Source organism: Zootoca vivipara, chromosome 7, assembly GCF_963506605.1.
Source record: "Zootoca vivipara chromosome 7, rZooViv1.1, whole genome shotgun sequence".
Lineage (NCBI taxonomy): Eukaryota > Metazoa > Chordata > Lepidosauria > Squamata > Lacertidae > Zootoca > Zootoca vivipara.
This window is the reverse complement of record NC_083282.1, coordinates 90,534,194-90,558,649: the sequence shown is the minus strand read 5'-3', so window position 1 is coordinate 90,558,649 and position 24,456 is coordinate 90,534,194. Positions and strand designations below refer to the sequence as shown.

The 24,456-nt window shown below is 49.2% G+C and overlaps 1 protein-coding gene across 4 annotated transcripts in view; it reads right to left on the bottom strand.

Annotated features, from left to right (window-relative positions):
• Positions 1-506: 506 nt before the first annotated feature.
• UCKL1 (uridine-cytidine kinase 1 like 1) overlaps positions 507-24,456 on the bottom strand; it is a 60,499-nt gene continuing 36,549 nt past the window's right edge. For 2 of the 4 annotated variants that reach the window (XM_035122406.2, XM_035122409.2), the window contains exons 4-15: positions 24,176-24,346; positions 23,258-23,329; positions 21,269-21,458; positions 19,876-19,937; positions 13,373-13,392; positions 10,434-10,532; positions 9,927-10,020; positions 7,182-7,244; positions 5,001-5,123; positions 3,135-3,242; positions 2,669-2,825; positions 507-1,736 (exon numbers count right to left, since the gene is read on the bottom strand). In XM_035122406.2, the coding sequence (XP_034978297.1) occupies positions 1,660-1,736; positions 2,669-2,825; positions 3,135-3,242; positions 5,001-5,123; positions 7,182-7,244; positions 9,927-10,020; positions 10,434-10,532; positions 13,373-13,392; positions 19,876-19,937; positions 21,269-21,458; positions 23,258-23,329; positions 24,176-24,346 (1,236 nt within the window). In that variant the 3' untranslated portion in view covers positions 507-1,659. Of the gene's footprint in view, positions 1,737-2,668; positions 2,826-3,134; positions 3,243-5,000; positions 5,124-7,181; positions 7,245-9,926; positions 10,021-10,433; positions 10,533-13,372; positions 13,393-17,107; positions 17,125-19,875; positions 19,938-21,268; positions 21,459-23,257; positions 23,330-24,175; positions 24,347-24,456 lie in introns of all 4 variants that reach the window. The other 2 variants (XM_035122407.2, XM_035122408.2) reach the window with 2 other exon arrangements.

Sequence of the window (24,456 nt, the reverse complement as noted above, 5' to 3'; positions counted from 1 at the left end):
CATCAAAATGGAGGCAAGCAACCTAGCTAGCTTATACCCAACTGATTAGTCCCACGGACATTGCTAGACTACGACTCCCATCGTACCTCATTATTGGCCTTGATGACTGGAGCTGGTGGGAGTTGGAATCCAAAAACATCTGAGAGGGGGGAGACAAATTAGTCTACCACCTTCATTCCCTTAGCAAGGTGCCCATGTTGTGAGAGGTGTTGGGATTCATCTGCCCTGACATTTCTCCTAAGACAACAACCCCCAAGATCGTTTCATCCTCCAGGTTGTTTATATTTCAGTGTGTGAATCACAGAGCCCATTTGCAGGAGACGCGGAAGGCACAGACAATGTGAAAACATACCCATATCAAGTTTAACATGGCCTGGAGTCTCACTGAAAAGGTTGTTGCTTTTTAAACTCGATGCACCATCTCCAATGCACAGCTACCACCGCTGCAAACAGTCTGGCGAGAAGCTGAACACGTGGATGAGTGCATTTAAAAAACTTTTTCCCCCCTAACTGCATCAAAACTGCAATGCACAACAGAATAAACAGCCCAATCACAAATCATGGAATTCTGGAAAATGGGTCATATAATATCAAAAATACTCATATAAAGGATTACGGTTAAGTGGAAGGTGCTGCTCTTAATTAGAGTTTTTACTCTGGATTCCAAAATTCCCTAAAGCTTCTCCATTCCTTCCCAGCTTTATTCCTTCTAACTCTTCTGTACATAAAAGCCATTCTCTCAACTGAGGAATGCCTTTCGATTTCCAGTACAGCCGTACCTCGGAAGTAAAACAGAATCCGTTCCGGAAGTCCGTTCAACTTCCAAAACACATTTGGAAACCAAGGTGCGGCTTCCGATTGGCTGCAGGAAGCCCCTGCAGCCAATCGGAAGCCGCCGAAACCGCGCTGGATGATCGGGTCCCAAAGAACGTTCGCAAACTGGAACACTTACTTCTGAGTTTGCAGAGTTCAGGAGCCAAAACGTACAAGTGCCAAGGCGTTCGGCTTCCAAGGTATGACTGTATTCTATATCCTGTATAAACTATTGCATCTGCAAGGATCATACGACTCAAGGCTGCTTTTTCTCTAAGGGCTACCCCATCTGGATAAGACCGTTTTAAAAAAAGGTTGAGCTAGTGTGGTGGCTAAAAGTGTTGGACTGGGATCTGGGAGTCCAGGGTTCAAATCTCCACTTAGCCACGAGGCTCACTAGCTGCCTTGACTGCTTCACCAGGAGACGAAGGTTGGGTCTGTGGCTGCATTAACACAAAAGATGGTTGAACTGCTGGGTTAGTCAGGAATGATTGACACCAGTCATCAACAAGACACTTGAAACTTAGCTGAAACATTCTCTCTCTCTCTCTTTTTTTAATAAAATAAGTTATAGTAAATCTTTAAATTAAAATACATTGCCTCTAGGCTCAGAAACGCTCTCGAGCACATAAAAAAAAGGCAGCAAGCATCTCTCGCCATCCTCTCCATTTCCAAAAAAATATGCTCTCAGCCACGGCCTCTGGTGGAAGATGAGTAAGAAAAAACTATGGTGCAGTGCGATAGTCTCTTTGCAAATGTTTGGGGGATGTTTTGGGGGGGGGGGTTAAGGTGCAGTGCAGAAGCCTCTTTCCCTCCAGAGTGGTTCCTTTACAAAAGAGGAGCTTGCTACGAGTCCAGGAGGTCTTCCTCGTCACTCCAGTCGGGAGGCGCATCTGTGCCAAAGTACCGGTCTCCAAAATTTCCTAGAGGGCGGCAGGAGGGAACGGGAATTAGGAAGCGCTACGAGAAACCCCCGTGCACGCAGGAAGTACACTGAGCTGCGTCCGTGCTATTCAGAGATGTGCCCAGGACGTTCCCGTCTGGCAAAAATCCCCAAATCCTTCTGCTAGATTCGCATTCCGTTTCATGCAGGTTCAGCAAATCCTAGAGATTTGCCACCTTCATGGCTCAAGGTGGCGGCAGCAGCGTGCTTGAAGCCTTGCCTACTTCTCGGGTGTTAAATCTGGCAGCGGAGACTCTCTCGGGTATTTCCACCACCCTCGGAAGTGTGGGGAAAGCTGGCCAAGGAGAGGGCTTTCTCGGAGGCAGACCCTAAATTGTGGAACTCCCCACAGAGATCCATCTCCATTGTCTGGCTTTTGTCATATGCTGAAAAGAAGTTTGCTTTCTGGGATCCACTGGATTGCTCTGGTTGGAATTATTTTTCTGCCACTCTGGGTGGCTTCCAACAATTGTAAGACCACAGTAAAACATCAAACATTAAAAAACTGCCTTCCGATGCCTTATTCAAACTGTCTGCAGCTACGAAATAAATAGTAAGGATGTGGCGATACATGCAAAAAACCAAAACAAAACCCAATGCTAAGAAATGACCTTATTTTCAGCATCAATGGTGGTAGCTGGGAATTATATTATTGCTTGCAAGCAGCTCTGAGCCATCAGGAGCCGCTGGAGAATGAAAAACTCAAAAAGTTTTTCCAGGGGACCTGACAACTGTAAGAACATAAGGAACAGCAGGCTGCTGGATCAGGCCAATGGCCACTCCAGTTCAGCATCCTGTTTTCTCAGTGGCCGACCAGATGCCCTAATTGGAAACCCACAAGTGGGATCTGAGCATTCAGAAGCATCGCTGGCTCAAGACCAGGGGCAGGACCGCCTAACCCCGGCCACTCACCAATACCAGGGATGATGCGGAAGAGGTCGTTCACTTTCTTGTCCACGGCTGTCGTGATGATCTTCACCTGCGGGAAGGCATAAGCGACCGAGTGGACGCCCATCTCAGCCATCAGCAAGGAGAGGAGGAATATCTTGTCCTCTGGGACGTCATGGTCCTAAGAGAAAGGAGAGGGTTTCAGCCATTTAGCTTCACTCCTCAGCTTGCCCTTTGGCCCTCTGGGGGTTACGGAACTACAACTCCCAACAACCCTGTTCACTGGCTGTGCTTGCTAGGGCTGGTGGGAGTTGTAGTTCAGCAACATCTGGCTTCCCCACACCCAGCTTATGCTTCCGGCGGATGGTCAGATGAAATCCTCAGCATTGTTCCCTTCATTTCTAATGTTCATAGGGGAGTGCTGTTACCTTTTCCCTTCCCTCCCAACAACTAAGTCAAAGTTGTCCCATGACACCGGCCCGACCCTTACCAGCAACACCCTCACAGCCATCATGGCTGCCGCTCCTGTAGAGACCGTACAGTCCATGAGGATCACGTGATCTTCGCTGATGTCCTTCGGAAGCCTCAGATAATGCAGCTGGAGGAGGGAGAAGGAGGAAGGGAGCGTTTGGAGACGGCGAGCAGGGAGGGAAGTGTCCCCAGCAGGACTGGCCTGCTCATTCCTTGCATGGGGTCACTGTTGGCAACCCACATCCCCCAAGACAAAAGTTGGCGAGTACCATCAAGTGAGCCCAGAGGTGGATATGGACTAGGCCAGTCTTCCCCAACCTGGTGCCCTCCAGGTGTTTTGGCCAACGACTTCTGGAAAGCTCTAGGTCAGAGAAAGCTGCAGAGCATTGCGTTGTCGGCAATATTAAGTTTTATTCATGCCCACTGTAGTAGTAGTAGTAGTAGTAGTAGTAGTAGTAGTAGTAGTAGTAGTAATAATAATAATAATAATAATAATAATTTATTATTTGTACCCCGCCCATCTGGCTGGGCTTCCCCAGCCACTCTTCGCGGCTTCCAAAATACATTAAAATATCACACATTAAAAACTTCCCTAAACAGGGCTGCCTTCAGATGTTTTCTAAATGTCAGGTAGTTGTTTCTCTCTTTGACATCTGATGGGAGGGCGTTCCATAGGGCGGGCACCACTAACCGAGAAGGCCCTCTGCCTGGTTCCCTGTAGCTTTGCTTCTTGCAGTGAGGGAACCACCAGAAGGCCCTCGGCGCTGGACCTCAGTGTCCGGGCTGAACGATGGGGGTGCAGACGCTCCTTCAGGTACACCATTGCCCATTCTGGCTGGGCTGATGGGAGTTGTAGTCCAAAAGATTTGAAGGGCACTCAGCTGGCAAAGGATGGACTACACAAAATTAATGGACTCCTTCAATATCCACCTGATCTCTTTGATCTAGCCGGATAGGATATTGGGCTGGCCTGTATCTATCGAGCAACACTGCTTAAATATACCCTGTTTCTCATATTTTAAGACATACCCATAAAATAAGCCATAGCAGGATTTTTAAGCATTCAATGAATATAAGCCATACCCTGAAAATAAGACATAGTGATAGGCGCAGAAGCAATGCCGGCCGCGGCAGGAGGAGGAGGAAAAAAATAAGACATCCCTTGAAAATAAGCCATAGTGTGTTTTTTTGAGGAAAAAATAAATATAAGACGTGTCTTATAATATGAGAAACACGGTATTTAGTTGGCCACAACCCATTTCTAGCTAGCCCAGGTCCACAGGACGGGTTACAAAAATATCAGAATTAAAGACTGACAACAGTATTCAAATAATATCAGTGCAATGCTTGCACAATAGAACATTCTCCCTATGCGCACCCAGCAGTGGCAGAAATTCATGCTCCGGCACTGGGGGCGGGGTTGGAGCCTGTTCTGGGGGCGGGGGGTGCCTCCCGGAGGGTTGTGGCGCACGTTCCGGGGGTGTGGCGTACCTCCCGGAGAGGCGAGACATGCGTTCCGCCCCTATCTTCCTACGCCCCTGGCACCCAGCACCCTTTCCAAATCTGCTCTGGATGGGTTGGGGGAGCCCCTGGAACAGATTTAGGGGGTGCGAGGGGGAAAGGAGGGGAGTTCTCTTGCAGAAACACAAATCCTTGTGCTGAAAGGACACGTTAGCCAGATACCGCCCCAAGCTCTGTCTCATTAAAATCATAAAAAAACAAGCCACAAAACCGACCAATAACCATATTAACAGGACCACAGTGCAGAGCAACAATGCCTTGAGTTTTGAGGGGGCAGTACTTGGTTTGGGATACTGCTAGAGAGGTGGCAAGGTAGCGCAGGCCACTACCAAGCCCTTGCCCCATACCAGGCCTGGACATTTACCTCTGGCTCTCCCGTGTACCGGTTGGTCTGGATGAGGATGGTGCCAATCCGGACATCCTTACAGACGGCCCGCAGAGCTGGCTCCATTGTCTCCCCAGCCCTCAAAATGGACACGCCAGTGATCTGGAAGACAGAGGACAAGGTGGAAACCCGCAAGTATAATTCCCCCAGCTTTCTACTGCTTCTATCCCACCATTCTGTATTGCTTGGAACGTGGCTGGGCTAAGTAAAAAAAATCACCTCCAGATGATCAGGCAGTGTTGTTGTCATAAATGAATAAAAAAGAGTCGCTGTCTTGTTCTTCCATTTTCAGGCGAAGTTCTGTGGAGTTGTGTTAAGGCCTGCCTTAGACAAATGGGTGAGCTGAAAAAGCTCCGCTCCGTTTCAAACTGGGCCCAGACGGGATTCAGTTCGAAAAAGGATTCATTCATAACGTCGGCCAGCTCTCCTTGCAAGTTCCAAACCCCTTCTGGTGGGGAGGTGGGCTTGCAAGAGACAGGAGAGCCCTTTCCATCCAGTTGTTAAGTGGAAATCAGGCTGCAGGGCAAATGCAATTTCCGCAATTTCCATATAAGAGTCATTTCCTGCCGGCAAGATCGGTACTCGGAGTTACTCTGCCTTCTACAATGAATTGGGAGGCAGAGGAAATGGCACTCCCATGATCCCTGGCAAGAATTGTCAGTGCACGCTTCACCCTCTGGTAGTGTGGATTTGTTAAGGGATGCGGGTGGCGCTGTGGTCTAAACCACTGAGTCTCTTGGGCTTGCCGGTCGGAAGGTCGGTGGTTCGAATCTCTGCAACGGGGTGAACTCCCCTTGCTCTGTTCCAGCTCCTGTCAACCTTGCAGTTCGAAAGCAAGCCAGTGCAAGTAGATAAATAGGTACCGCTGCGGCAGGAAGGTAAACAGCGTTTCCGTGCGCTCTGGCACTCATCACGGTCCTCTGTGTGCCAGTAGCGGTTTAGTCCTGCTGGCCACATGACCCGGAAAGTTGTCTGTGGACAAATGCCATCTCCCTCGACCTGAAAGTGAAATGAGCGCCACAACCCCAGAGTCGCCTTTGACTGGACTTAACAGTCCAGAGGTCCTTTACCTTTTTTACCTAGTGTGGATTTTGTGTGTGCGTTTTCTCTAAGAATACTTGATCAAACGCTGAAATCTCCCCACTGCTTCACCCCAAGCATTCTTGAGAATTATTCCTTTTTTTAAAAAAAAACCAACGCCAATGTTTTTCAGGAGGACTTGGTGGGAGTTTGTCATCCCGCCCAGCTGTTCTCCGATAAATTATCCCTCTTCTTCAGGATCCTGGAAAAGGAGTCTTTAGTAAAGTGTTACCAAATGCATTTGAAATGAATTGGTTAATTAATTTTAAATCGAGTGAAGCTGGGCAATTAATCAATTAGAAAAAATCTTCTAAACAGCCGAAAACCTTTCTCTTGCTACATTATCCTCTTGCTTCCTTCGGTTGGTTCTGGGTTCTTCTCAACAGAAACTGGGCCTGTTCTCTCCTTTTGGGGTTTGCATCAGGTTTAGTGGGTTCTCTCCAGATGCACCAGACTCAAGACCCAGATGTCTCTATTTTTAGGAAAAAAAGCTGTCCAAAAGCTCCAAGTTATTGAAAACTACTGAACGTGCAGATATAGAAACCCAGGGGTCACTATTGTGACACCGACAGGTGCAGGAGTGTTTGCCAGCACAGCACCTGTCAAAGGCTTCAGGAAACATCCCCTCAAAACACCACGATGCAAAAAAAGAGAGTTAAGATTTGTCCCAAATACAGTCGTACCTCGGGTTACGACCACCTCGGTTTGCGAACAGTTCGGGTTACGAACTGCGCAAACCCGGAAGTGTTTTCGCCGCGCGTGTGTGCGCATAAGCCGCGTGCGCGCAAACGCGCGCTTTGCGCATGCGCAATCGCGCGCTTTGCGCATGCACAAAGCGCGAAAATTGCGAAAATCGCGCTTTGCGCATGCGCAAAATGGCGGCGCCCATCGCGCTCAGTTTGCGAACTATTCGGGTTACGAACTGCGATCCGGAACGGATCGCGTTCGTAACCCGAGGTATTACTGTAGAAGGTGCCACATGCAGAAAGCTGAAACTATTAATCAAAACAGGAGCAGGTTTCACACACCCCTGGTTTTCTCCGGACTCTGCTTCGAGAATCCTCTGCTGGCGACACTTACTTGCTTCCCACTGTAGTTTCGGCCTTCATAGTCCTGCCCTTGGGGGGTCTGAACTGTGCAGGTCTGGAAAGGCAACGGCACACAGGAATTAATATGGAATGTGGGCAGGGGCAGAGCCCAAGTGAGAAGTAGCAGAAAAGCAGAATTATGCAAAACAAACAGATGTGTGCATTTTTATGCAGGCTGCAAATCCAGGTTTCCTTAGGGCAGAGTGCAAGCGCCCATTCCTGAAACCATTTCTATCCAGCTGTATTCCCAGGCCACAAAGAGGGTGCAGAGAGAGAGGGTGAGGTTCTAGAGGATTTTATGAACAAGGAAGGTCACTTTTGGGGCATAATTAAGTTTAGCCTGATATTGCTTCTTTAAACAGTGTTCAGTGAGAGAAGAAAACTCATCTCTGGACTTGAACGCCACTCCATTTGTGGCATTGCCGGTCCTCAAATTTTCTTCTTAGATTTAGGGCTGAACAGAACGTTTTCCACATCTACCTTCTAGCTTGAAATCCATGATTTCAGGTGGGGCAAACCTCACTCCCTAAAAGCCCCCCAACTCTGCTTTTCTCAGAGCTCTAGTTACAGGTAGGTAGCTGTGTTGGTGCTTGTATGGTGCTGGAGGAGACTCTTGAGAGTCCCATGGACTGCAAGAAGATCAAACCTATCCATTCTTAAGGAAATCAGCCCTGAGTGCTCCCTGGAAGGACAGATCGTGAAGCTGAGGCTCCAATACTTTGGCCACCTCATGAGAAGAGAAGAATCCTTGGAAACGACCCTGATGTTGGGAAAGATTGAGGGCACTAGGAGAAGGGGACGACAGAGGACAAGATGGTTGGACAGTGTTCTCGAAGCTACGAACATGAGTTTGACCAAACTGCGGGAGGCAGTGCAAGACAGGAGTGCCTGGCGTGCTATGATCCATGGGGTCACGAAGAGTCGGACACGACTAAACGACTAAACAACAACAACAAGCTGTGTTGGTCTGACATAGTCGAAACAAAATAAAAAAGTCCTTCCAGTAGCACCTCCTCACCCACAATAATACAACCACCAGACTTAACATGGACACTGGTACCAGAGCCTGCAATAAACCCAGATGCCAACTTTGCTGCCACATACACCCGGACAACACCATTACTGGCCCCAACAACATCAAATATACCATCTCAGGACTATTTAATTGCTCATCTTCTAACATTGTGTATGCCATCAAATGCCAACAGTGCCCTTCAGCTCTCTTTATTGGACAAACAGGCCAAACCCTATGGGTAAATGGACATAAATCTGACATCAGGAATCACAAGAAACCAGTAGGAAAACACTTCAGTCTCCTAGGACATTCTATACAAGATCTCAAAGCAGCTGTCTTATTACAAAAGAATGTCAGAAATAGACTGGAAAGAGAAGTTGCTGAATTGTAACTTATTACCAAACTTAAAACGGGACACAGGTGGCACTGTGCTCTAAACCACAGAGCCTAGGGCTTGCTGATCAGAAGGTTGGCGGTTCGAATCCCCGCAACGGGGTGAGCTCCCATTGCTCAGTCCCAGCTCCTGCCAACCTAGCAGTTCAAAAAGCACATCAAAGTGTAAGTAGATAATTAGGTACCACTCTGGCGAGAAGGTAAACGGTGTTTCTGTGTGCTGCTCTGGTTTGCCGGAAGCGGCTTTGTCATGCTGGCCACATGACCTGGAAGCTGTACGCCGGCTCCCTTGGCCAGTAAAGCGAAATGAGCACCGCAACCCCAGAGTCGGTCACGACTGGACCTAATGGTCAGGGGTTCCTTTACCTTTACCAAACTTAAAACCATGGAGAGACCTGGTCTAAATAGAGACATTGGTTTCTTATCTCATTATACATGATAAAGCTATTTTTAGCCATCTCACCCATCGCTTGTTCCTGTAAGACCAATTGCAGTAGTTAACAGTCGCCAACAGGTTTACCACACCTGCCAGCCAATCACCCATTCCCACCACCCTTCTGAGTAAGACCCCTCCCCACCCTCTCACTATATATAAGGGTCTGGTGACTTCTGTTTCAGTGTATCTGAAGAAGTGCGCATGCACACGAAAGCTCATACCAAGAACAAGCTTAGTTGGTCTCTAAGGTGCTGCTGGAAGGAATTTTTCTATTTTGTTTCTCAGAGCTGTTTGACACTGTTCACAAATCCCCTCCCTGCCTTGCAATCTGGTGCTGAATCATCCATTTCCCCTCTGTATTTCACTTAGCTGATCCAAAGGTTGCAATAGCATGTAACCGATTGGATTTTTTCGGCCAGCACCTGTTACTTAAGGGCACATGGGTGCCATTTTGAGCGAGGGCAATGCCTCTTATACAGGCCACATGGGTGATCTTAACCAATCAAGAGGATGCAAAATGAGCATGTTGCCTGCTCCCTCCCAAATCACCCAAAGAGACGGGATCCTCTTTCAAAAGAGTACTGATCCCTTTCAGCTCAGCCATGGTTTGGACAGGGGTCAGCAAACTTTTTCAGCAGGGGGCTGGTCCACTGTCCCTCGGACCTTGTGGGGGGGCCGGACTATTTTTTGGGGGGGGGGAAATGAGTGAATTCCTATGCCCCACAAATAACCCAGAGGTGCATTTTAAATAAAAGCACACATTCTACTCATGTAAAAACATGCTGATTCCCAGACTGTCCGCAGGCTGGATTTAGAAGGCGATTGGGCCGAATCCGGCCCCCGGGCCTTAGTTTGCCTACCCATGGTTTGGAAGAATGCTTTGATCAGCCTACCTGGAAAGGCAGCAAGGACAGCGCATGCTCAATCAGGAGACGCATCAGCCGTTTGGAGTAGAAGATAAACTCATCCCGACTTGTCTCCTTGTCCCTGAAAGGGTAACAAAGAGGAGAGAAGGAAGGCGTTAGGTTCATAGAATTATAAGAGTTGGAAGGGACCTGAGGGTCATCTAGTCCAACCCCCTGCAATGCAGGAATCTCAGCTAAAGCATCCATGACAGATGGCCATCCAAGCTCTGCTTAAAAGCCTCCAAGGAAGGGGAGTCCACCACCTCCCGAGGGAGACTGTTCCCCTGTCAAACTGCTCTTACTGTCAGAAAGTTCTTCCTGATGTTTTGTCAAACTCTCCTTTCTTGTAACTTGTGTGGCAGAGCACAGGAAAGGGGAGCCTGGGGGCAGATGCTTGACAGGCAATAGTTTTCTTCCTGCTCTCAATGGAGTAAGTGGCTCACCAGGAGCTCTCCGTGGTGCTGAAAAGAACTTACAATAAGGCACCCAACTCACCGGATGATTGTGTGCATGCCTTTCACTTGTGGGGTGTTCTTCAGCACACTGAGTGTCTTGGGGAGAGGGTGGCATTGGTGGGCCGAGGCCAGTGCTGCCCTGAAGAAAAAGAGGAGAATTAAAGTCAAGTCGAAGGCTTCTTGGGAAAGTGCTGCTTCCTCCCCCAGCCAGAGAAGAGAAGCCACCCCTAAGAAGCCACTGCTTTCCTCATCCGAACAAACCACACAGACCTCTCGCCATGGCTAAAATGCCCCATGGACAGGCTCAATGGGGAAGGGAATCTTGTGGGATGTAAAACTGCAGTCAAGTAGAACATTACTACAGTGGACATGTTAGGGGATTCTTTGTACCACTCAGGAGAAGACTTCCTGTTTCCTCCTGAGCTGGGACAGACTTGAAGAGGGGGTGGTCTATAGTACTAGCATGGAGAACCACACCGCCTCCATGTTCTGATCAGTGTGTGTTCTGCATTTTGTATGTTGCTGTGTGTTTGGAGAAGCGACTGCTTAGTCGCAGTCACTTGGGACCAACTTCTTTATGGAATAGTTCTAGTTGTTATGTAACCTAAGCCCTGCCTTCAGAGATATGTCTTAATGAATCTGTGAGTAAACTACATTTATATTAACGTTAATCAGATTCTTGTGTTTATTCTTTTTAAGAGGGATTAGAAGGGATTTTACCAGGAAGGAATCTTTAATAGTAAGATTCAGATGAGTCAGCAACAAGCTGGTCGCTGCGTCATTTAAAAAGGGGGATGTTTGGAACTCTGCTAGAATATGGAACTTGCTAGCGCAAGTTAGGCAGGATATCATTCAATAATATATCCTCTCCTGCCTCTCAAATCATCCCCACAAATCTCACTCCTGGCCACCTCCCTTGCATAAGTTATCGGCAGCGCTTAGCAGGGAGCCGTGGCTGAACTTGACACCGGAGGTTGGGCAGGGCGGAACCAAGGAGAGCCTGCCGGATCAGGCCCAGGGCCCATCTGGTCCAGCATCCTGATCTCACAGTGGCCAGTCAGATGCCTGTGGGAAACCTGCAAGCAGGATCCAAGCACAGGACCGACTCTCCCCTCCTTTGGTTTCCAGCAACTGGGTTTCAGAAGCATTGCCGCCTCCGACTGTGGGGTCAGGGCACTGGCATCCTTTGGGGCGAAGGGCGGGATATAAATTAGATAGATAGATGGATGACAGACAGATAGATAGATAACAGGCTTTTGAAAAGCAGCCTAAGGGGTGGAATTCTGCTTCCTGCAGGTGGTGGGGCGAAGGACAAAGCCTCGTTGCCAAAATGAAAACTGGGGGCCAGCTTCCTTAGTCGTTGGAGGAATAAAAGGGTCAGGATGAGTCACATCTGAATGACACACTGGTGGTTTCAAGGAGCTGCCGGCAGCCTAGCTAGCGAGGAGGAAGAGGAAGGAGGTTCTAATTAGGACACCCTTTTTGTGCCCCCTGTGTCTGTGTGGTTGGTTAGGACGGACAAAGGGCCTCGTGGAGAGATCCTTTCCACCCACGGAATAACACACGCGAGCATTAACTCAGGGCGAGCGAAAAAAGAGGAGCATTAAAATATGCACATGCAAAACGAAGCCGGCTAAAGGTTTGCGCCTTGCCAGTTTTGGGTCTGGAAGAAAGAGGTGCACACACAAACACACAGAGAAACAACCGCAAGCCAATCGAACGGAAGTGGGTTAACCAGGAGCCGGGGAGATGGTATGGAGCTGTACAAATGCTTAGCAAGGACCCAGAAACAGCCTCAGATCCATGCACTTTTCAAGGGTTCTGGTGGAAGATCTCAAGGGTGCCCCTGTGCCCACGGGCGCCACGTTGTCAACTCCTTCATAACTTATTTGCTTTTGTGTGTGTGTGTTAATTTGTTTCTGTTAAAGGATTTTTAAAATAGCAACCGTGGGAGACCCTGATCTGCATTGGGACCGTATTGGGAGGTAGAGGAACAGTTTATCCTTCAATGCTGCACCCGGTTTTATTTTATCTTTAAATCCCCAATATAAGCCAACAGAAGCTTCCCTTCCAGAACAAGTAACTGTTGGGGGGGTATTTATTGGGACCATAGTAAGGGGGGGGGAGTTTAAAGGCTTATTCCTATACTCCCTCCATCCATGCCATGGTCCCAATGCTGATCGCATTAGGATAAAACACTCATAAAACAGCTGGGGGGGGCTTGATTCAGCTTAATGAGTGACAGCTGGTTGATTCCTCTAGACCAGGCATCCCCAGAACTTCGGCCCTCCAGATGTTTTGGACCACAATTCCCATCATCCCTGAAAACTGGTCCTCTTAGCTAGGGATCATGGGAGTTGTAGGCCAAAACATCTGGAGGGCCATAGTCTGGGGATGCCTGCTCTACACTGTTTTGTTTTGTTGTTGTTTTGCTGTTTGTGTTCTCAACTGTTCTTAATCGTCTTTGTTGTACATTGCCCTGAGATGGTTGTTTAGAAGGTAATTAGCAAATCATTAATAACAATAATAGTACACCCTCCTGGCCGGGGTGGGGTGGGGTGGGGGTTTAAATGCAAAACTGCAAGGCAAAATTGGGGGAAGTTCAAAGGACGGCTGTGCTCCGGTTCATAGAATGTTTGGGGAAGTGCAAATTGGGATGGGTTTGCATTGACATGTGACCCAGACTGAATTTCTCCCCCCCCCATGCCTTGTATCCTGGGTACCACGGGACCTCCCAGCTCTCGTATGTCAAGTTGCTCATTATGCTATAAACCTCCCAGTGGTCTTTAATTGGGGGGAGGTATATAACTTTCTTAATAATAATAATAATAAACCTCGCTAATGGGGGCACGCCGACCCACATGGTATAGACTCCTTATCATGCAGGCCTAGACCTCGGCAGAAGCTCGCCACTCAATTTAGTATTCAAACCAAACCAAAAGGAAAAAAATAAGTTGGAGGGTGCAATTTGATCCTCACATATCCCAGCGGAGTTTCCTCTGTTCATCAGATGGGAGTTGTAGTTCAGGGATGACCCAAGCAGGTGACAGACAACCACACGCACAGAGACACATGGGTAACCAAAGAGGGAGGGGAGAGAAAATAAAGCAGGGAAATAAGAGCACTTAATTTTTTAAAAAAAGGGGGCGGGGATTTGCCCTGGAGAAGCATCTTGCATTTCTTTTGCCTGGATGCAGAATCCTTGACCTGTAACAAAGTCATTCGTATGGCTTGGTGGAGAGGAGTAGGAATGCCTAGCTTTGGCATGGAATCCGTTTCATGCGGCCCCTGGGAGGTTGCCTGCAGGGTCATGTGTGGCCCTCAGGCTGGTCCTTACCAAAGCTCCCACACCAACTTAATCTCACAGGGTGTTTGCTGGCACAGCCTCTGAAGGATTGCACAGGGCAGAGATGTCAACTTCTGCAAGAGTCGTAATGATGGGAGAAGCTGTACCTCAAGGAATTCTCCCATGAGAACCTCTCAAGCGCCTTCTCGGCGATTCAGGGCCATTATTGCCAAAATAATATTGCATTTGGAGGTCTGCTTTATTAAATAACCCGGTTGCAAGCTTGTTAAAATGGAAAGGATGTTAAGAACCTAAAAAGAGCCTGCAGGATCAGGCCAGTGGCCCATCTAGTCCAGCATCCTGTTCTCAAAAGCAGCCAACCAGATGCCTGTGGGAAATCAGCAAGCAGGTTTCTAGCCCTCCCCCCCTCCTGTGTTCCCCAGTAACTGTTTCTCAGAAGCATTGCTGACTCCGACCACGGAGACAGAACACAGCCACCATGGCTTTTAGCCACCAACATCCCCCTCTCCTCCATGAATCTGTCTTTTCTTAACGCCATCCAAGTTGGTGGCCATCACTGCCCTCCTGTGGCAGGGAGTTCCACAGTTTAGCTGTGTGAAGAAGCACTTTCTTTTATTTGCCCCGACTCTTCCAACGTGCAGCTTTATTGGAGGTTGAGGTCTGGCGTTAAGAGAGAGGGAAAACGCCTTTCCTCTATCCCCTTTCCGTGCGTTATTTTAAGAACTTCTATCACGTCTAATGCGGTCGCCTTTCTTTCGCCCCTGAATTTTACACAGGTACTCGGCGCTTCCTGTCACTTCTTTGCTGTGTCTGACCGGTAGTGGAAAAAATTGATAAGCAGCCTTAAGCGGATGCTCTCTCTCTCTCTCTCTCTTGTCTTTTTCCTTTCCTCGTTCATCTTTCTTTTAAAAAAAAAAATTAAGTCTCACATTTGGAGACCAATTCTTCTGCCCCTCCTTCTCCTCCTCCGCCTTCCTCCCCTGAGAACAAAAACGCTTCCAAAAGGCCGGGTGACCAGCTCAAAAGACACACACAAATCCCCACAAAAGAGCAGGCAGGGCAGAAAATGTCGCTGGCTCCTTTCATTGCGCTCTCGCAGAATCAAACAGGAAGCAGACAAGAGAAAAAGCGAGAAGACAGAGAAAGGGAGAGGAAGGAACGGAGCCCAGGGGAGGTTTTTCAAACGGGCAGGAGGGCAGCCTTGAAGTGGCTTGACATTTCCAAGATGTGGGGGCTATTGTGCCCCCAGACGCCCATAAGGAAGGGATCCTTATGGGGATCAAGGCTCGGAGCTGAGGAAAGGCATGGCAAATCCAAGCGGAGGGATCTATTTCTGGAACGCGCCGTTTCCTAAAACCTTTTTCTTCTTCTTCAAAAAGCATTTCCAGACATACAGAAAAATGTGTGTGTGTGTGGAGAAACCAGAAAAAGAAGTTCTATTCGGCTGGGCTCCAATTATTTAAACGTTTTCTAACTGCTCTCTTCTCCCCCCCCCAAAAAAATTCTATTCTTCATGGGGACCAGATATGTTCTGGACCTCCCCAAATAGCTGGTAACTCAAACAGCATAAAATGGCCAATGGGTGGCTGCAAACTCAAGTTTGTGGAGAGACTGGGGGATATGAGGGGACCGAAAGGGGAGGGGGGTTGTCAGTCAGGGCTGGGGGGGGAGGCGTGGCTCAAGGGAAGGTCCCAAATTCAACCCCAGCCATGTCTCCATGGGGGGCTGAGAAAGACCCCTGATTGAAACCCTAGAGTAGGCATCCCCAAACTGCAGCCCTCCGGATGTTTTGGCCTACAATTCCCATGATCCCTAGCTAACAGGACCAGTGGTTGGGGAAGGTGGGAATTGGAGTCCAAAACATCTGGAGGGCTGAAGTTTGAGGGTGCCTGCCCTAGAGGGTTGTTGCTAGCTGGCATAGGCAATGCTGAGTCAGAAGTACCATTGATCTGACTCAGTGCAGCTTCCCATGTTCGTGGGAAAAAGCTGAAGCCCCAAACTTGGACTACTGCCATGCGCTCTACGTGGGGCTACCTTTGAAGGTGACCCGGAAACTGCAACTAATCCAGAATGCGGCAGCTAGACTGGGGACAGGGAGTGCGTGCAGAGACCATATAACACCAGTCCTGAAAGACCTACATTGGCTCCCAATACGTTTCCAGGCACAATTCAAAGTGTTGTGCTGACCTTTAAAGCCCCAAAGGGCCTTGGTCCTGTTTGAAGGAGCATCTCCACCCTCATTGTTCAGCCCAGACAATGAGGCCCAGTTCCAAGGGCCTTCTGGCAGTTCCCTCCTTGTGAGAAGTGAGGTTACAGGGAACCAGGTACAGGGCCTTCTCAGTGGTGGCGCCCGCCCCGTGGAACGCCGTCCCATCAGATGTCAAGGAAATAAACAACTGTCTGACTTTTAGAAGACATCTGAAGGCAGTCCTGTTTGGGGAAGTTTTTAATGTTTGATCTTTGATCGTGTTTTTAATATTCTGTTGGGAGCCGCTTAGAGTGGCTGGGGAAACCCAGTCAGATGGGCAGGGTATAGATAATAAACTGTTGTTGTTGTTGTTGCTACCTGTGAGCATACCTGCCAAGTTGCTGTCAGAGAAATAAGGGACTGGGCCAGAAATAGCAGACCGGAAGTAGCGCTGCTGCCATTTTGGAACTGGGCGTGCTCAGAAGTGACTTTTGATGCTGCTTTGCCCAGTTCCAAAATGGCCACCGCGCCAGAAGTTGCACTGCAGCCATTTTGGAACTGGGCAGAGCAGCATCAAAAGTCACTTCTGAGCATGCTCCTACCAGTTCCAAAATGGCCACCGCGCCAGAATAAACCGGGGAAAAGAAAATTCGTTTTTTCAGTTAGGAACAGCTGGAAAAACTGGGATTTCCCAGGGAAAACGGGAGACTTGGCAGCTATGCCTGTGAGCCCCAATTCTCCCCTGAAAAGGCTCCTTTCCGTTTTGGGAGGTTGGCTGGGTCAAACCAGGCGGGACCAGCCATTCCTACCAAGTGGGCTGCAAGAGCACTTCAACATGGAACCTGAGGGCCTTGTCGTGTAGGGACAGGGGGCAGCGATCCCCAGAAGGGACGGCTGCATATCCCTGCATTGCCGGGGGGGGGGGGTAGTCTAGATGAGCCTCAGGTTTCCTCCCAACTCTATGCTTCTACGATAATGGAGATAAGTGATGGGCCTTGCCCCCTGACCATCAGATCTCTGTGCGTGTATCTGGTGACCATTCTGCAGGAATTTATATGTTTAAACACACAAGTACACACACACACACACACACACACACACACACACACACACACAGCCTCAGCAAGCCGTCAGCTTAGCAGCACCGGTTATTAAGATGCATTTTTGTCCTTGCAAACTGAAAAAGGAGGAGAGGGAGACAGTTAGGAGGAGCCCTTACCTGACGCTGAGTTCTCTCTGCCGCGGCAACACAAAGAACACCGAGCAAACCCCCGTATTAAAACAGTGGAAACACCAGCAGGGCGTTAAGAGGCAAAAAAGGGGAAATAAAAACACAGGGAGACGAGTTTTCCCGGGATTCACAGCATTTGGAGCAGTTAGCATCTTTATTATTATTATTATTATTATTATTATTTTAAAGCACCTGCTGCGATTTCAGCTTTGCTCAGGGGGCAGCTCTCTTGGGGGGGTAGGAGGCAGCTTTGCAAAGCGGCCGCAACTAACCGCGCAGCTACGTTTCCCAAATACCGCCACGTCTGGCAGGTTCCAACTCCCCCCCAAATGTTGCAAACATATTTAATCGGGTTTAGGATTTCGCTCAGATCTAATTTTTCTTACGGTGTCTCTTTTTTTTAAAAAAAAAAACACAGACGTTTGCATAAATATTATCTCTGAAGAAGAAAAGCGAGTGGTTTTTGAGCAGCCTTCCTGAAGCTGTTGGCCTCTAGAGATATTTTGAACTATAGCTCCCATCATCCCTGGCTGTTGCGTGCACGGGGAGTTGTAGTTCAAAAACACCCGGAAGGCCCCATGCTGGGGGAGGCTATTTTAGGGGGTGCAGTTGGGGGCCACAGGCGCCTTAGAACAGAAGCTATGCCCTCCTGGGCATGGGAGGCAGGGCGGGTGGCTCCTCCCAAACGGTTTCGTCATATCCCCCCTGCTAGTATGGTTTAGTCCTTGAATTAAAAATTTAGAGCTTTTAAAAACTGCAGAGCAATAAACCTTTCAAAAATTTGACCCCGAGTTGCAGATTTATCGCAAACTGCCCCCTTCTCCCCCCAATGAGTTGAAATCTTCTCCCCACCCGGCAAGAGCTGCAAACTGAGCAAAAAAGCTGGACAAGCAAACAGCTTTTTAAGAAATAACACAGGAAGTGGGGACAGGCGGTTGGATACCCAAATACCCAAACTGACAACCCAATGGGCAACAGACGATGTCATGCGGTTAGTTTGCAAGTGAGTTCCGGAGACCTGCCCCACCTATGGCGCCTTTCGCCCCTCCCTCCTCCCCCCAGTCATTCGGGGCAGGTACCAAGAACCTTCTCAAACAAGGCAGAAATTAACTTGCCACCTACATATGCATCTCAGAGGTGAGCTGAGGCTCTGTGGTTCCTTCTTGGTAGTTTTCTGGATCCTTTTTGCTGGTCCCTAAATGGAGGTGGTGGGGCTGCTCCCCCCCCCACTACAAAAACAACAACAACCCACCCCACTTCTCAGAAGGGTCAGAGTGGGAGCAAATCCCCCCTTTCCTGGGAATTCCCAATTAGCCCAGTACTTCTCAAATTCAGCTGCAGTGGCGTCCCATATTATTTATTGCAAGGACAGAGAACCGGTGGCTCCTTTTTTTTTTTTTTTGCAAGGCTACAAATCCCATCAGCCCTGAGCACTGGCCAGGCTGACAAGGAATGATGGGAATTGGAGTCCACTAGTATCTAGAGGGCCACAGGCTCCCCAAGCCCGGCTCATTGCTCTCGGCAGTTGGGTCTGTTCCACACAGTTAGTTGATATGGGGCTGATCCTCACCATAGGATCGTAGAATTGGATCCAGTGCTGAGAAGCAGTTTGATGTGAGCTCGGAGCTGCTGCCCCATCAAATACTATGCGCTCACACTTTACCTCAGTTGTGTAGGGCAATCCTGCATAGTGGTTAGAGTAATAATAATAATAATAATGCCACCCTTCTGCTTTGCTCAGGGCCATCTTAACCATAGGTGGCAGGGGTGCGGGGCACCCGGGCGCCAGGTTCTCAGGGGCGCCAGGCCGAGAGCTTGGGCCCCGAGAGTTGGAGTCCAGGGAAGAGCCCACTCATCAGTTGGAGCGCTGTGAGTTCAGGGGTGAGCGGATTAGCAAGACGCTGAGGCGGCCAGCCGGCTCCACCCTCCTACATGGCTGGGATTGGCATAGGTCCGCATACACCACAAGGTGCCGTTTCCTGGAGGTCTCCCGTTCCAGCTCCTCTCCCGTTAATTTCCCTTATTTTTGTTCCTGTCAGCGGCCATTTTTCTGGGACCGCTTTGCCCATCTATGGGCACCAGAAAATGGCTGGTGCCGGTGCCGGAAGCCGTGTCTACGCATGTCCAGAAGTGCGTAGACACAACTTCCGGTGTCGCTTTGCCCATCTATGGGCACCGAAAATGGCTGGCGCCGACACTGGAAGTTGCGCCTACGCACTTCCGGACATGCGTAGATGCGACTTCCGACGCCGGCCATTTTCTGGTGCCCATAGATGGGCAAAGCGACACTGGAAGTTGCGTCTACGCAACTTCCGATGTCGCATGGCTGCCGATCCCAGATTTCTCCGCCGGGTACTTGGCAGCTATGAGGGCGGGATAAAGACACGGCAAATGACTTTTGCAGTCCTGCCCAGAGAATTTGCATGAGGACAGACTTCCCCAAGATGGCCTGCAGATGTTTGGAATTTGACCAGCTGGAGAAGACTGCCTTGAGAGATCCTTTGCTAGACGACTGGGAAGCATGGGCCAAGTAGGGAGTCTGATCCGGAATCCCTTTCAGCAGAGTCTGAGGGTCTTTGGGACGTGTTCTGGGAAGAGGCCAGGCTTCCTTTCAGACCCCACCAGAAAATCCACCCCTGCAGCTCTGTTTGCCTGAAGACATGGAAGCAAAGGAGGGGCTTGCAAGAGTCCCCCTACCCAACCGGCACACCCAGTGTGCTGCCCTTCCTCCTGCCCCAACCCACGGCAGTTCTTACCTCTTCCAGCTGGCTGTGGACATGCTGCACGATCAGATCGATGGCTACGGTGTTCCCACTGCCTGGAGCAGAGGAGAGAGAAAGAGAGGGAAAAATGTGGATAATAATAATAATTTATTTATACCCCACCCATCTGGCTGGGTTTCCCTAGCCACTCTGGGCAGCTCCCAACCAGATATTAAAAACACAATACAGCATTAAACATTAAAAACTCCCATAAACAGGGCTGTTTTCAGATGTTTTTTAAAAGTAAGATAGTTGCTTATTGCCTTGACATCTGACGGGAGGGTGTTCCACAGGGCAGACGCCACCACCGAGAAGGCCCTCTGCCTGGTTCCCTGTAACTTGGCTTCTCGTAGCGAGGGAACCGCCAGAAGGCCCTCGGCACTGGACCTCAGTGTCCGGGCAGAGCGATGGAGGTGGAGACACTCCTTCAGGTATACTGGACCGAGGCCATTTAGGGCTTTCAAGGTCAGCACCAACACTTTGAATTGTGCCCGGAAACGTACTGGGAGCCAATGTAGATCTCTCAGGACCAGTGTTATGTGGTCTCAGAGGCTGCTCCCAGTCACCAGTCTGGCTGCCGCATTCTGGATTAGTTGTAGTTTCCGGGGCACCTTCAAAGGTAGCCCCACATAGAGCACATTGCAGTAATCCAAGCAAGAGATAACCAGAGCATGCACCACTCTGGCGAGACAGTCTGCAGGCAGCTAGGGTCTCAGCCTGCGTACCAGATGGAACTGGTAGACAGCTGCCCTGGACACATAATTGACCTGCGCCTCCATGGACAGCTGGGAGTCCAAAATGACTCCCAGGCTGCGCACCTGGTCCTTCAGGGGCACAGTTACCCCATTCAGGACCAGGATACCTGTTTCCTAACAGCTATGACCCGGGAAAGCCACTAGAGGGCAGCAGAACACAGTCAATCCGTATGCAATCAAATTAACATTGCAATGTCCCTTACTTACAGCACCGTTTGCCAACGTGTTGCCCTCTGGCTGTTTTGGACGGCAACTCCCATCAGCGCCAACCAACTGGGACTGAAGAGATTTGTAGAATCACAGAATTGTAGAGTTTGAAGGGACCCTGGGGGCCATCTAGTCCAACCCCCTCAATGCAGGAAACTTTTGACCAATGTGGGGCTCGCACCCACAACCCTGAGATTGAGAGTCTCATGCTCTACTGACTGAGCTCTCCAAGCTCTCCTGGTCCGTGACATGTAGTTCGAATCAGCTGGAAAGAACGCTGTCTTGCACAGTTGCCGTCTTTTTCTCAGTTGGTAGAGCAGGGGACTATTATATATATAGTCCGGCCCCCCACAAGGTCTGAAGGACAGTGGACCGGCCCCCTGCTGAAAAAGTTTGCTGACCCCTGCCATAGAAGGGACACCTACCCCGAGGGACGACGATGTCCGCCAGCCGCATGGTAGGTTGGATGTACTGGTCGAAGGCTGGCTTGACAAACTTGTTGTACTGCTTGATGACGCCCTCAATGTCCCTGCCACGCTCGCCAATGTCCCTGCGGAGGCGCCGGACCAGGCGGATGTCGGAGTCTGTGTCGACGAATATCTTCATGTCTAGAAGCTGGAAGGAGGGAGAGGGAATGAGGCACATGCAGAGAGATATCCCACTTACTGAACACAACACGTTCCCAAGGAATCACTCGTTAGGCGGGCGTTCGCGTAACAAGCTTAAGGCTTTCATTATTTCCAATGCCGACATTTCCAGTCCGTGATCTCGCCCTCCCCCCCCCCCCGCCACGGGTCCTTCCCCAAATGGCCGCAGTCAACCCACACAAGAGACGAAGGAGAAACTGACTCGTCCCATGTCTCCTGCCCAATCCCATTTGTCCAATCCCTTATGGCGGGATGGCCTGTTCCTGCTGCCTACGTGACTTCCTGCTTCTTGGTTCATGGAGGGAGGTGGAGCCCAAATTCACCTTTCTTTAAAACGGCATTGGAATGAGGAGAGTCGGTTAAAGTGTGGATTTTCCACGAATTTATACAGCTTGGTATGTTCCCTGAGCTGTCCAAGTCGAAAGGGAACAGCTGCACCCAGAAAGAAGGAAACAGGGGATTTGAGAAGCCTTGCTTGCAAAGGTGGAGCCCACCATGGAGCTCTTGGACTGCGGGCAGAAAGTGCCAAGGCTTTCTCCATTCACAGATTTGTCTTTTAAGCAAGAGAAGCGGCCCAAAACCAACCACTCCCCTCTAGTGCAGATGCTTCTCTCCCAGCTGGACACTAGAGGTCACTGTTGCCCCAAGATTGCCCGACTGTGAAACAGACCATTAAGTGAATGTCTACATTACGATTTTTTTCCTGTGGTCGTTATATTGTTTGTTATTGTTATTATTATTATTAGTAGTAGTAGTAGTTGTAGTAAATTGTGTTTTTAATGTTGGACACCACCCTGTGATCTTTGAATAAAGGGCAATATATAAATTGATAATAATAATAATAATAATAATAATAATAATAATAATAATAATAATAATAGCAGCAATGCGTTTCCATGTGCTGCTCTGGTTTGCCACAAGCGGCTTTGTCATGCTGGCCACATGACCTGGAAGCTATACGCCGGCTCCCTCGGCCAATAATGCGAGATGAGCGCGCAACCCCAGAGTCGGTCACGACTGGACCTGATGGTCAGGGGTCCCTTTACCTTTAATAGCAGCAATAATCCTTAGGGAGCTGCAAGACACTCATTGTGCCTGTGGTCACTCTTTGTGGGGAGACACTGTTTGTGCCCCAGGTCAGACCATTTGTCCACCCAGCCCCCCTCTGTCAACTCTGACTGGCAGCAGCAGATCTTTGAGGTCTCAGGCAGAGAGAAATCTTCCCCATCCCCTGCTAGCTGAGCATTTAAATATGGAAACGCTTGGAATCAGGGACCTTCTAAGAAGAAGAAACAGACCCTCCCCTAAAAGCAGTCCTCTGTCCCCCAATTTTATTTTACACGACTTCTATATATAACAGTATACCTGAAGGAGCGTCTCCACCCCCATCGTTCTGCCCAGACACTGAGGTCCAGCGCCGAGGGCCTTTTGGCGGTTCCCACCCTGCGAGAAGCCAAGCTACAGGGAACCAGGCAGAGGGCCTTCTCCGTAGTGGCACCCGCCCTGTGGAACGCCCTCCCATCAGATGTCAAAGAGATAAACAACTACTTGACATTTAGAAAACATCTGAAGGCAGCCCTGTTTAGGGAAGATTTTTATGTATTTTAATCTTTGTTGGAAGCCGCCCAGAGTGGCTGGGGAAACCCAGCCGGATGGGTGGGGTACAAATAAATATATTATTAGTATTAGTATTAGTATTAGTATTATTATTATTATATAAAACAGGGTTAACGGGCCATTTCTGAAACAGCAGCGATCCTACCATACCTTCAGGAGTTCCTTGTCTGCAAACGCCATGATGCCTTCAAATATGATCACATTGGCGCCGTAGAGCGTTTTCTGGAAAGAGAGAGGCACGCCATGAAGACCGGATAAACAAGCAAAACGAAACAAAACGTGGCTTTGAAAAGGGGGGGGGCATCCTCATCCGGTGGGTCACCAGTGCTTGATGGAAAGGAGAGGAGGGCATGCTGGTTCAAATGTGCCAGCTGAGCACATCTAGAACGAACTGCCTGCGGTGTTTGCCCAACGGAGGCTTCCCTACCACCTCGGCCCTCTCCTTCGCAAGAAGCAACAGCAGCCCGGGAGCCACTTTTAATCCGAATACAAAGAGAAGGGAAAAGGGAAGGATCCTCAAAGGGGGAGAGCGGAGGTTTGCTCGTAAGAAATATTGGATTTTAAACAGGCATGAAAATGCTTGCAGGCAAGGAGAGGAGAGAATGGGAGAGCGGCGGGAGTCTTCCCATTGGATGCCAAACAGATAAACTATACAGTGGTGCCTCGCTAGACGAATTTAATTCGTTCCAGGGGTCAATTCTTATAACGAAAAATTCGTCTAGCGAATCCTATAGGAATGCATTGAATTTTTTTTCTTTTTTCTTTTTTGCCCATAGGAACACATTAATTGAATTTCAATGCATTCCTATGGGAAACCGCGATTCGCTAGACGAATTTTTCAGAAAACGAATTCGTCTAGCGAGGCAACCTCCACTAGAAAAATCCTTTCGTTAAGCGAAAATTTCATCTTACGGGGGAGTTTTTAATGTTTGATACTTTATTATGTTTTTACATTCTGCTGGAAGCCACCCAGTGTGGGCGGGGCAACCCAGTAAATAAATAATAAAATCATCACCATCAACCTTCCTGTATAATAACCCTTAAAAGACCACCTGAAGCGTGGCTCACCCATTCTTTCTTGCGGCTGTGGGTAGTGAAGTCGTAAATGGGAATCTTGACGCTTTTGCCTTGCTTGAGTTTCTTCAGGGTGGAGATGATCAGGTCGAAGTCAAAAGCGTCGGGGTGGTCAAAGTTGAAATCGTTGCTGGATGCCTGCTGCTGCTGCTCCTTAGTCAGGACCTAACGGAGAAAGAGAAGGGCAGTCACCCTCCGTAGGGCAGCCATGGGGAGGACAGGCAGGGAAGGGTGGGGGATCAGGGAGGAGGAAAGCCCTTGGGAAAAGACCTCTT